Below are 13,444 nucleotides of genomic sequence, written 5' to 3'. Positions count from 1 at the left end.
TATCTAACGTGTGGTCGAGAAGTTTCAATATATTTTTCTAAAATTATCCTTGAAATAATAAAAATATTCATAATACATGACAAGCATAAGATAAAATATATTTAATAATTTAAAACTCGAAATTATTCCATTTAAATAGAAGCAAAAAAATGTTAAAAAATATTTATGTTACATAAATATTTGTTATCCAAAAAGTTTTCTCATCCAAATAGATGCGTGAATCGTTATCCAATATAATAGTATATATATTTATGCGTGCACGACTTTTACGTAGAGAGATCGAGACTGGGACATAGTCAACGGCCGGCTAGGTTAATAATTATATTAAATGTTTATTCGATGTAATATCCTTGACGAAATCAAAATTATTGAATTGAATTGAAACAGAATTATATTTAATTATTGTTATTTGCCACTCAAGCAGCAAGAAGTACGAAACAAGGTACCGTTACAGGGGTGAGCCCCACCCCCAAAGGCCCCACACAGAGCCGCCCCAAGTCCCGGCGTGAAGGAAGGTAAATCAGGGTTATGCCTGGCTAGGTAAGTACCCTTACACTCTCACGATTGGTGGTTACTAAATTTGAATATTTGATGCAAACATGAACATGAACATCAATGAGATATCGGATATCGATAAATCGGGAATCCGATTCGAAAGATTGAGAATATATTTTGAGCTAGGCTTTTCCCAAGGCAATATATACCATATCATTTAACAGGCTTTAATTCATACAAATAAACAGAGAGAATAGCTTGTTACAATATATATCCACTGGAGGAACAACCATTATTTCATGTCAAATAAGAAAAGTTCTTTCATTGATGAGAGGGAGTAATATTTATTTATTTACGAATGGCCTTTGATCAATGACTTATTTATTTACTGCTCAAAGAAGGATGAAAAACAAAACAGAGTTTCACTGAGCAGAGGCAGAAAATGCCTGAAACTCTGCTGGAATACAAGAAAAATTTTGTTTTGCTCATGCATCCGAAAATGGACTCAAATTTAATTTATCCAAGCGGAACAAGGCTACCGTAGTAAAGACATGGCTTGTTGTAATTCTTGATGGCTCTGTGGTAGCCGATTCTCCTGGAGTTTTGGCTCTTTAGGCTGTAACAAATGAGATCCCTTTGCTCCATATGAACCAATATTTCTTGAGAATGATCGTCGGTGGAAATCAGCAACTTGGGACACAAAGAGGAGAGATTGATGCTGTACTCCATAGCCCAATTCTTGTTCCGGCTTTTCAACATCCAAATGTCCATCCTCGATGTTTCTTCTGAGAACCCTACTAAGCACAAACCACCCATAAGCCCGATATACTCCAACAAACTGTATTTTTTCGAGTCCCGTATGGGATACGAAATACTGGCGAATTCTTGTTTCTTGAGGTCTAGAGAAAGAATTGATCTGTCTTTCCAACCAGAAGAAAGTGACCAGTAAATGACTCCATTAACACAGACAGGGTACTCTGAGGTCCAGGCGCTAAAAGGACAATCCCCGATTCGCGTCCACGAACCCGTAGTAACATTCTCGCAACTTGTAAAAGAGAAAATCTCACACCCCATTTTCCCGTTTCCAACATATGAAGTATGGTACAAATGGACAATCTTGTACTCATTTGAGATAGGAAGGTACCCAAAGCCTATGTTCGAAATACGAGAGTTGGGACGATACGGGACACGGACGATTTCGCGAATGGAGGGATTGCACACATAGAGAGAGTACATGCAGCACAAAACACTCAATGAACCACAAGAAATGAACGTATGAACTGGGCCATCTATCACTTTCTTGAATCTATCGGTCACATCTCCTTTCATGTCTACTGAAGTCAATTCAATGGTGGTTTCGGTGTTGCTAGGTTCCTCAATCGCACTGGAAAGGTATCTTCTGATCAGTAACAGAGGCGTGCGCTTGGAACATTCGATGTGTCGAGCTATGAATTCCTTGTCACGAGTTAATAAGCCTTGCCACGATTTAGAGACGCACCTGAACTTGCAAAGAACCTTGACAGGAAGTCTCGAGAGTATTTCGATTATTAGATCATGTGGGAGATCACCGATCCCTCTCACTTCCATCACATGATGATTTTTACTAACTTCCTCTGGTTTTCGATCCTTTTCCGGAATGATAGCCTGATTCATAGGTGATATCTTCTGTATTACAAGAGCATAATAAAGCTCAGTTGCTTGGTATATATTAATTACTTTTGAAGGGAAAAGACACTACTGCTAGAATAATATCAGTGGAGTTTTCAAGGTATGAACACACCTAGATAATCCCACATAATACAACCTTTTAGACAAGAAAGCCATATTGCTCTTGACTCGTGGTAAGCAACTTGCCAATTTTAATCATATTTGATGTGGAGGGGGGACTTGGTCAATTTAAGTGTCTTACGGGAATAGTTTTCTATGATTTTTCAATTCTTGTGAGGCACCCTAGCTAATCAAACATTAATTTAATGTGAATCCCAAGAATTAGTCCGAAACGTGCAGTTTTTAGACTCCAATTTGCTTCTGTTTTGATTCATAAGCAAGATTTATTATTATTAATTTTTGCTTTTTGGAAACATTCATAAGCCAGATTTACTTGTAGTGTTTAGCTTCCTTTTCCCAATCACTCATCAGTCATCTCTATATAAAACACAAAATACTTCATAATCTTTCTTACATCTTTGAAGAAAATGAAGTTTAACTTGACGTACGTTTCTACTAGCCATTGCACCATCAGGTTCCTCAAAAGAACAGGGAAATTTTAACTTGACACAACCTATCCAATCAACAAGAAAATATACCACGAATATAATAGCTTTGTCCCACTTTTTAAATACTAGAAAAGTGCACTTCAATAAATTTGATTGATCTTTCCATGAGCAACGATACAGATGACCAAAAACATTTCTCATTATGAGAAGACATTTTTAAAAGTATTTTCTTATTTGATTATAACCTAATGAATCATCTCTTATTTTTGGTCGAATTGTCCTGCATCATCTTTCGATTTTTCCTTGAAGTAACCTCGTCTTGTTACCCAAAGGATTGTCCCGAGTGGATTCCAAGAACCAGCTTTGATCTTGTTCAAACAAAAGAAAAAGAGGGTGAATAAATTAAGCCAACGATTTTCATAAATGTGCTAAACATTGATTTTGACATTGAAACTAGACTGACATCTCCAAACCAAGTAGCAACACAAAACACTGCAAGCATATTTAAATGTGTTAAAATTGGCTTCTGCATTGGTTTTTTTTTTTCTTTGGGTGTTATTGTTGGAAAATTTTGAAACTTACTACAAGAAATTTTACATTTCGCGTCGCCATATATAAGCCAAATGCATCGCAAACATTTGGCGACATATGCCAAGGTCAAGTTGACCTTTGGCGACGCGATAATTCACGCATCGCCAAAAGTGTTGACATTTCTCAACGTAGTTCGCGAAATATGATAATATTGTAACCATTTGAAAGCGTCGCAAATTGTTTTTTTTAAAAAAATTATTTTACATTTGCTCATTCTTAAGATGCGTCATCAAAATGCTTTAGGAATGCTTTTTTTTCTTCAAATAATATCAAATAAATCAATGAAATACAGCCAAATTTAATAAAAGTTCAATTTACCATTAATTAATCAAATATCTTTCAAATAAAATCACTGAATAATGTAAAAAAATATAATTAGTCAAATAACCATTACATAACGTTGCAAAAAAAAAAAAACACTACATAGTCGGTGCAAGAGGCTGGGGGAGGTGGTGGAGGAGATCAAGACAAGCCGAGAACTACCTACTGAATTTGCTGAGATGTCAAGATAATTTGAACCTGGTTCTTCATTGGGAGAAGTGTCACAACATGCTCCAAGAGGGCATTGTCTTTGGACATAAAGTATCTTCTAGGGGATTAGAGGTAATGTTGCGTAATTTTGTGCTTGCAAGCGCACGATTTTTAAGTTTTAGTAAAGAGTAAGTGAAGTGTCGATCCCACGAGGAGTAATATAAAAATATTCATTACTTGTAATTAGAATAGTCTAAACTTTATCTACAAAATTAAATAAATATTTTTGGTTTTCAACTTAAATAAATTCAGAAAATTTTAGCAAAGCGCGCACACAAATTCAGAAAATATCAATGAGAGAAAATTAGTTTAGAGGTTTTGATTTCACCTGGTTTCAACAACAACTACTCTTAATTAATTTATTTTCATGAATTTCATTCAATTAATAGCCAAAAACACTTAAATGTATTATTTTCCTCTGCCGAGCAATAAATAATATGTATCAACTAAGATTCAATTCCAATATCCCTATTAAATATCTAATCGTAGTGATATGTGTAAAACGATGTTCTTCCTAAGGCTCCATTAACGCTATATACTCTTCCGAGCTATATAAACAATTAACGGTGTAATTTCTATTGGTCCTATTCAAAATCCCCTCTCCCGAGAAATGATTTCAAATAAATATAACAATTCAATTAGTGATCAAGTAATTGAAAAGACAATCAAATCTAGAAAAAACAATTAATCTAGCAGAATTCAATCCAATAAAATTAAAAACTCGTAGAAGAGTCTACACCAGGTTCCATCGACCCTCTAGACTAAGAAAATTTAGTTCATAATTAAATTCTTGCAAAAATAAATCATGTTTGTAAAACTAGACATCAATTCAATAAATAAATTCAAAGTAAGAATAACAAATCCAAATATGCGACGCTATCTCTGATCGATCGATCTTCGTATTTGATTATTGATGTTCTTCACGTTCTTTGCCCAGATTTCTTCTTCCTAATTTCTCTCCAAATCATGTTGTGTTGTGGCGGCAGCTTCTGCCTTCAATTTCATCTTCAAGATCTCTTTTATATGTGGATTAAAAGCCCATAAATCAATCCCAAAAATCACGACTTTCATATTTCCAAATCTCTTATTTTTTCCCATGTTTATTAGTTCACGCAGATGCGTGAGTTTCCCGCAGAAGCGCTTACTTTGTTCTTCTTGGTTGCGCAGAAGCGTGACTTGATCCGCAGTAGCTTTTACTTAATTTTCCCACTTACTGCTCATATTGCGCAGAAGCTTGATTAGTTGCGCATAAGCTTTCATTTTTTTTCTCATGTTTCTGCCTCTCTTGCGCTTCTGCTCCTTTATTGCGCTTCAGCTCTCTCCTTCACGCATATGCGCTTCTTTTCCTCTTTTTTATTCTCGTTTTTTTCCAGGATTTTGCGCAGAAGCGCACTGTTGCTTATTGCATTCTCGGGTAGATGATTTCTGCAGCGCGTGACAATTTTCAAAAAATTCATATCTCACAATATAACTGTCGGATCAAGCTAAAATTTTGACAGCAGATTTAAAACATCCTCAACTTCATTATGAACGGTGGGGATTGGATTTGGATATTTCAATAGTTCCCAGTAATTTTTTGAATTTGCTGCTCCGTATTTCATCTTTCCGCTTCTTCTTCTTACTTTTCTTCAATTCCTTGCAACTCACAAAAACAACAAAAAATAATATGCACTCGATGCATCACAAAATCCAAGTCAAATCATATATAAATTAAGTGCATAAATTTCACTTATCAGGTAGACAGAGCCAAAGTGGTTGCAATTGAAAAGCTTCCACCACCAAGAAATATCAAGGGCATCAGAAGTTTCTTAGGACATGCGGAGTTTTATCGTCGATTTATCAAAGATTTTTCTAAGATTACTAAACCCCTTTGTAATTTTCTTGAAAAGGCATTCACTTTTCATATTTATTGATGACTGTGTTGCAGGCCTTTGAAAAGATCAAGAAGACATTGGTCACAACACCTATCATGATAGTACCGAACTGAAAGGAATCATTTGAGTTTATGTGTGATGTCAGCGACTACACAGTTGGAGCTGTTCTCGGCAGGTGCGGCCCTTGCTCAGGGTGGGGCCCCAATTTATTAAAAAAATTTATTATATATAATATAATTATTATGTATTAATAATATCAATTAATTATTTAAAAAAATATAATATTATAATTTTTATTATAAAAAATGGAAGAATATCGTACATAGCCTACAAAAAAATTATCTCTTAAATATATATATTCAATGTTCACTATGTTTATTACATCTCATTCTGATGTTGTTTATCGTTGACTGTTGCTCCTCGTCGTATTCTATGATCATTAATGTTTCAAACCTCGAGTTTTTAGCTTGAGTTTTTTGAGAACCGAGTGATTCATTCTCTGCCTCTAGTTGCAGTAAAATTTGACTTATTAATTGTTCAATTTAATGTAAATTCATGTTAGATGCTAATATTTGTTATTAATTCATGTAGGAGTTGAAAATTCATGGATTGAGGCATGAATTTTGAAACTTAATTTTGAAAATTGAGGTTTTTGTTAAATTTAACTTTGAATAGGTAAATTAACTGCTTATAAATTAAATTTGTACCTTAATTGAGAATTTCGATAGTTTATTTTAATTTTTTTGGGATAATTCATGATTACGAAATACGAAAGATACTTTGTTCACTACAAGAAAAAAGGTGAAAGACAACGCTTTTTCCGCGTTGTTAATGTCACCAAAAAAGCGTTGTCGTAGCCAGTGTTGTAAAAGACCACGCTCAAAGACAACGCGAAAAAAGCGTTGTCGTTTTGGGAAAAGACAACGCATAAAAATCGTTGTCGTTTCTGAAAAAGACAACACGTAATAAGCGTTGTCGTTTATGATAAAGACAACACATAAAAAGCGTTGTCGTTTCTGGTAAAGACAAAGCATAAAAAGTGTTGTCATTTCATAAAAAGCATTGTCGTTTCTCTTAAAGACAACACATAAAAAAGCGTTGTCTTTTTTTAAATAAAAAACAAAAAAAAATTAAATCACAAATTTTAAATATTATAAATCACTCAAAATTCCAAAATTTTTAAAATAAAACTTAATATACAATCTTTCAATATTAAATATCATTCAAATATAAAAAATAATCGAATTCTAAATTAATGAACACTAGGAAAAAAATATGCATTAATCTTGAAAAACTTTGATTCCCCACTTCAGCACATGTTAGCATCCCGAGCTTTCATAAAAGCCGCAACAATTTCTTTTACTTTAATTTGTATTTCAATCCTGTACATTATTAAAAATAAAAACAAACATAAAACAAATTATGAATAGATTAAAATAAAAAGTAAACTTAAACACATATTTATCAGTAAAAGAACATGAACTACAAATGACGAAATTATCACTAAGCGATTGGAATTATCAAATGAACTACGAATTACGGAATTATCAATAAGCGAATGAAATTACCAAAAGATCTATTTAAACATATATTTACCTCATTAACAACACAATCAGTTTGTAAGTATTCTCTTTGGAAGCTTTCTAGACCTAAACCACTGCTCTTCCGATAAACAAAACTAAATGCCCTGGTAAATATAGCATAAAGCATAAGGAAATAAACTATACTTTCATGTAGATAGTCCATGCTTCATTAGTTAGCACAAAAATTTAAATAATTCAAAGCTTTGGATAAAAATTTAATAATGTAGCTTGGTGAACCTCTAATGAGGGAAGACAAAAACAATATTGAAAGCAGGGATGAAGTTAGATTGTTCACTTACATGTTCTCTTCATAACCGTCCTTCGAAAACTTTTGTGGTTCTGGATCCAAAGAAATGAGCAACTAGGATCCATTCAAATAGATTAACTACAACCCTCCACCATATTCTCTAGGTGAATACAAAAAGAAAGCAAATGAGAAACAACAAGAAAAATTCCATACATAGCTTTAGCTTCATATGTCACTCTAGGTTGTTCCCAACCTTTTCCTTCCTCTGTTACCTATTGAAAGAAATGAAATAAATCACTTTTGAGTTAATATTAATATCCAGAACAACAGTTCATGCTGCATATTATCACATTATTTAGAATCAACAAGACTAAGAAAAGAGTGTTACACTTATCTGTATAGAAATACTTCTTGTTAATCAATCGTCTCTACCTCGACTTGCTATATTGAGGAAACTTTGTTTTCCATTGGAGGAGTGGATTTTGTCAAGAACACCCCAAAGTTCATTTACAATACGTTTTCTGGCAGATTCAGTATTTCCATTGTTGTGAGTGAATGATGTTCCTTGTTAATTCTGTCATAAGCAACTGCTATGTATTTTTCATTGTACCTGAAAACATCTAATGTTAGGAGTTGAGTCATTTCTCTATACAATTCTTTATTTGGTTGAGCAAACACTATCACCTCCTTTTGTAAGACATTCAAAGCTACCTTGCAATCATTCATGCCTATCACGAAAAAGAATATATTTAAGGTTTAAATGAGTCTAATGAAATCGATTAAAAAAGACGCGACTCTCTAGCTTACTTGAGGTTGAGGCTCCTTCACAGGTCAACAATTACAAGCTACGTACCATCCTGATCTATGAGGGTCCTCCAACAGGCCTTTGAGCGCAAACATGCGAGCAAGCTCACTCCGCAGTTCGTGGTAGCTGCTAAATTTGGAGGTGACGAATGACCGTCCAAAGGACCCTTACTTGTGAACCTGAAACCAAGAATTTCTCTCAATCCTGATTGTAATTTCTCTCTTTTCAATAGATCTAGACAAAATTTCACAAATCCAAGAATTTCCCTAATCGGGCCTCTCCCAATTTCACTATTTTCAAATTTAATTCCGTAGAAAAAAGGGATTAGAGTATGAAAGTAGATGTCTGAAGTACCCTAACATTATGGGAGTGCAAATAGCTAGGTAAAATACAAATCGAAAATCAAAGAAAGAACAGTGAATTCACCTCAGGAAAACAATTGATGAGGATGTTGTTGCTTACATTACACAATAAAATTTAGAATCAATTAAATATGGACAGTTAGAGCAAAGAAGTACTAGAAGATTTAATAAAATATGAAATTGATTAACATGTTGCAATAGGTATACTCCCAGCATATTAAGTCCAAGAATCATTCATCTTATATACCAAGAATTTATATTCAAAAAGAAACATAAATAGATAGAAAAATAAGGGTGAGTAACAATTAAAAAAAATCATAAAGTGGTAGTAAGAAACTATTACCCCCGAGCAAAAACATACTAGGAGAAGAAACCAAAAACAAAAAGCGCGAGCTACCTAGGGCTACCATAAACCAAAAAATCTAGAAAATGCTAAAAAAAATATTACAAATTCCAAAAAAACAAAGCTCCAATCGAAAACCTCTATCACACATAAAAGATAACAATGATGGCAGCCTACACTACTTCTCACGCATGTAGGAATCATACTCGTAATATCCAAGACACAAAGAAAAATTTTAGCAAAGAAAGATTCTAGCAATAATTGTACAGAAAATCAAGGAATAAAACAACGGGAAATTGTGAACCAGGGCTACCAATACCATAAACCAAAAGAAAGATGCTAACTATATTACAAGCAAGAAACACCGCTGTTGACAGGCTTAATTAGAAAAGATTGTTTTAATAGAATCATGCACATGTTTCAGATTTTTTAAATAGATTTAATGTTAAAACTTTTGAAATCATAAAAAAAACAAAAACAAAACATATGCCAAAATGATCATCGTATAGATTTTTATGCATGCACTTTCGTAATGCTCTATGAAGTGTAATGTGCATTCCACATTGACAGGCTTAATTAGAAAAGAATAAATTGTCACTCACCTTTCCAAACAAGACCTTCCACACCGTGCTGTGTATGAAGGACAAAATACCCAATGACCATGTTTCCCTCCTGTTAGCCTACAGGGCAAGAAAATATCACAAAATTGTAATTGTAACCAAAAATATTAAATTCATATCAATTATCCACGTCAAATATTTAATATGGTGTGAATCGTTTAATGTTAAATATTGTTCGCATATAGAAGATGCCAACAAAAAGGTTCCAAAAAAGCTGTGGCAAAGGAGAGGAAAGAATTAGTAACAAGCTAATATACCAGGGGTTGTGTATATGTATCGTGGAACAAAATTAACTTTACTTAATACAATAGGCTTTTATAGAACATATCTACGGAAGAACACTAAAAAAACAAGAGAGTTTAATAATCCGAAGAGGAGTTCGGAGGATCCAAAGAGGATCGGAAGCTCCGTCGGTGGAATCGGAGGACCCAAACAGGGTTAGGGCTTACGTCATCAATTACGTCAGCAAGGTGACGTCATGGCTGATGTCACTGATGGGACTTCGGAGGACCCGAAGTTAGGATCGGACGATCCGAAGTCATGATCGGAGGATCCGAACCAGTTCGGAGGGCCCGAAGCCAGTTCGGACGGCCCGAACTTCGTCTATAAATAGAGGAGCCGAGGTTCATTTGTGACTCGCTCATTTCCTCTTCTCTCTCTCAATTCCTAGGCCTTCTAATTCAGATCTAGGGAGATCTAGGCATCCTATGGGAAATTCGGAAGTGGCTTAGTGATCTAGACGTCGTCGCGGAGCTGTGGCCTAGCTTTAAGACTATCTACAGCAAAGGGCTAATGACGGACGCAGGTATAGCTTTGGCATCCTAAAAATATTTAGAAGTATGCATTAGCTTAGTTAAGGCTTTTAGAGCTTTATTGTTGATGCATGGATATTTGCATTGTAGTAGCAGTAGATTGGACTATAGGCTTGGAGTATAGGCAAGTGGAGCTAGGTTTGACCAGCAGTGTTAGAGGTACGTAAGTACTGACCGAGATAGCTGGCATGATATAATTGCATGTATGTTGCATGAGTATGTGCTATATGTCTTATCATATTTTAGCATGTTTTACCGCCTTAGCACATGCACGATTTTACGTGTGACTTCATCCTGAGAGATGTGAGTCATTGACAGTCTCCATAGGGAACAATAATCTCATTTTGGACTCGAGTCAGGTATGACAGTTTCTATATAAGACTTGTATCCTGTTTTGGATTCGGGTCAGGATGGGGTTGGCTCAGCCCTGATATGGAATATACGAGTACCCCGCGGAGTCGCTCTCTAGCCGGTACTGTATATTTCCGACGCCATGAGCAAGTGTTTTCACTTGAGTTTTAAATCATATTGTGTGCGCATATTTGTATTTATATCATTGCTTTGTATTGAGCGTCCTAGCTCACACCCCTGTGTTTTGGTATTGTGGTGTACCTTGTGACGGGGCAGGTTTGAGGCTGGACGGTCCAGGAGGCTCTCAGCAGGATTGAACTTGGGAGAGTGCGAGGTTGTAGAGGGTAGGGATTTGTTTACCCTGAATCTTCGATTTGGTTGTATAATAATATTTATACACGATTGTTATCGTCGGTTGTATTCTGCCGATTGGATTTGCTGTATTTTAATTATCCGCTCTTTACTCTTTAAGTTTTAATTGCATGCGCTTTTATCGTAACTCTGATTAGTAGTGGATGCGGGTTGGGTCACTACATTTTTGGTATCACAGCGCATTGCACTAGGAATTTCGTAAAGCGGATTAAATTATTATCTGTTATTGTGTAACAGATGGCAGATTACGATGAGAGCCATGATAGTGGAGGCGGCGGTCGTTGGAGTGATCCGAATGATCGTAGACGTCATCAAGGACAGCCTGAGGAGCGCAAGCGAGTGAGCATGCACAGATTCAAGGAGGTTAGCCCGAAGCCTTTGTCGGGAGGCGAGACAGCTGAAGAGGCAGAGGATTGGCTTGAGAGGATGGGCAGTGTTTTCAGGAGTTCCATTGCATAGATGAGGATAGGATGGAGATTCTTGCCTTTATGCTAGAGGGACGCGCAAGGAAGTGGTGGAGATCTACTTTCGCACCATTCATAGCAGCTAAAGGAGTAGCTAAGTGGGTTGAGTTCCGTACTGCTTATCAGAGGTTGTATTTTCCTCCAGCTCTTCGTCAGGCGAAAGCCAGTGACTTGCTGAGTTTGCGACAGGGGACGATGACGATCGAGGAGTACCAGAAAAAATTCTTCTATTTACTACCTTTTTGTCCTCATGTTGCTGATAGTTCTATGGCGAAGTTTGACCATTTCCTTCAGGGTTTGAATCCTGATATTCATCGGATGGTTGCTGTGGGCGGCGATGGGACTTACGAGGATTTGGTGGACTGTTGTCGCCAGGATGAGGACAGTATTCGGAGGAACAAGGGACTTTACTCTTCTTCTTCCAGGTCAGCGAGTGCCAGTGCTTTGGGCCCTAAGGGACAGTCTTTCAAGAAGCTAGGAGGTACTTCTTCTTCTTCCTCTGGATCTGGTGGAGTGCATAACTTTGGCGGTCAGAGGCCGAACCGTTGCCGTCAGTGCAGACGCAGACATCCGCCAGGGCAGTGTGGTCGATCGACCAGTGCATGTTTCCAGTGTGGCCAGGAGGGTCACATGAAGAGGGATTGTTCGATGATGGTTGGAGCAGCGAGTGGTTCCGGAGGTTCTCAGGCATCTGTTCAGCCACCTCAGTATCAGCAGCTACTTCTCCAGCAGCAGTTTTCGCAGCAGCGCCAGCAGCCGCAGCAGTCTCAGCGACAGCCTGCTCAGACTCCTTCTTGGGGTCATTCTTCTTTGAGGCCACATGCCCAGGGTCAGGTCTTTGCACTTAACCAGGAGCAGGCAGAGGCTGACAGTGATCGGATGATTGCAGGTATCTGTAGTTTATGTGGTTTTCCTGCATATGTTTTTATTGATACCGGTGCATCGCATTCTTTTGTATCAGCACGTTTTGCTAAGAAGTATAAGTTGCCATTCATTCCTTTAGAAGTCTTGCTAGTAGTTTCTATTCCTATGGGTAGTGAGGTTTTAGCCAAGCGTCTAGTTGTGGGTTGTGTTTTGGATTTTGAGGGGCATCAGCTTAGTGCTAACCTGATGATTCTAGCGATGGAGGATTTTGATTGCATCATTGGGATAGATATATTGACTGTCTACCGAGCGATAGTGGATTGCTATCAAAGGTTTGTTCAGTTTCGACCAGAGGATGATGAGTCATGGTATTTCTATGGTGAGGGAGCACGACCTCCGATGCCAGTAGTTTCTGCTCTGAAGGCCCAACGTGCTTTAGAGTCTGGCGGGGAAGGCTACCTTATCTACCACATTGACGCATCCTTGGGAGAGCCAGATATCCAGGAGATACCAGTGGTTTGTGATTTTCCAAATGTGTTTCCGGAAGAAATTCCAGGTTTGCCACCAGTGAGGGAGATCGAGTTTGGCATTGAGTTAGTGCCAGGGACTGTACCGATTTCTAGAACTCCATCAGAGATGAATGAACTGCAGAAGCAATTACAAGATCTTCTTGATAAGGGCTACATTCGACCTAGTGTTTCGCCGTGGGGAGCCCCAGTGCTGTTTGTCAAGAATAAGGATGGTTCAATGCGGTTGTGTATTGATTACCGTCAGTTGAATCAAGCGACAGTGAAAAATAAGTATCCTCTTCCGTGGAAAGATGATCTCTTTGATCAGTTACAGGGTACTTCTGTCTATTCGAAGATTCATCTTCGGTCTGGGTATCATCAGTTGCAATTTCGGCAGGAGGATGT

At 36.9% G+C, this 13,444-nt stretch overlaps 1 protein-coding gene across 1 annotated transcript; it reads right to left on the bottom strand.

Annotated features, from left to right (window-relative positions):
• Nucleotides 1-590: 590 nt before the first annotated feature.
• LOC140891969 (F-box protein At1g30790-like) lies at nt 591-2,312 on the bottom strand. Its single transcript, XM_073300687.1, has one exon. The coding sequence runs from the start codon at nt 2,146-2,148 to the stop codon at nt 1,012-1,014; it is 1,137 nt and encodes a 378-aa protein (XP_073156788.1). The 5' UTR covers nt 2,149-2,312; the 3' UTR covers nt 591-1,011.
• Between the last annotated feature and the right edge of the window lie 11,132 nt (nt 2,313-13,444).

This window comes from Henckelia pumila, chromosome 3, assembly GCF_033568475.1.
Source record: "Henckelia pumila isolate YLH828 chromosome 3, ASM3356847v2, whole genome shotgun sequence".
Lineage (NCBI taxonomy): Eukaryota > Viridiplantae > Streptophyta > Magnoliopsida > Lamiales > Gesneriaceae > Henckelia > Henckelia pumila.
Note: the sequence above shows the minus strand (reverse complement) of the source record. Positions and strands in the feature narration are given on the sequence as shown.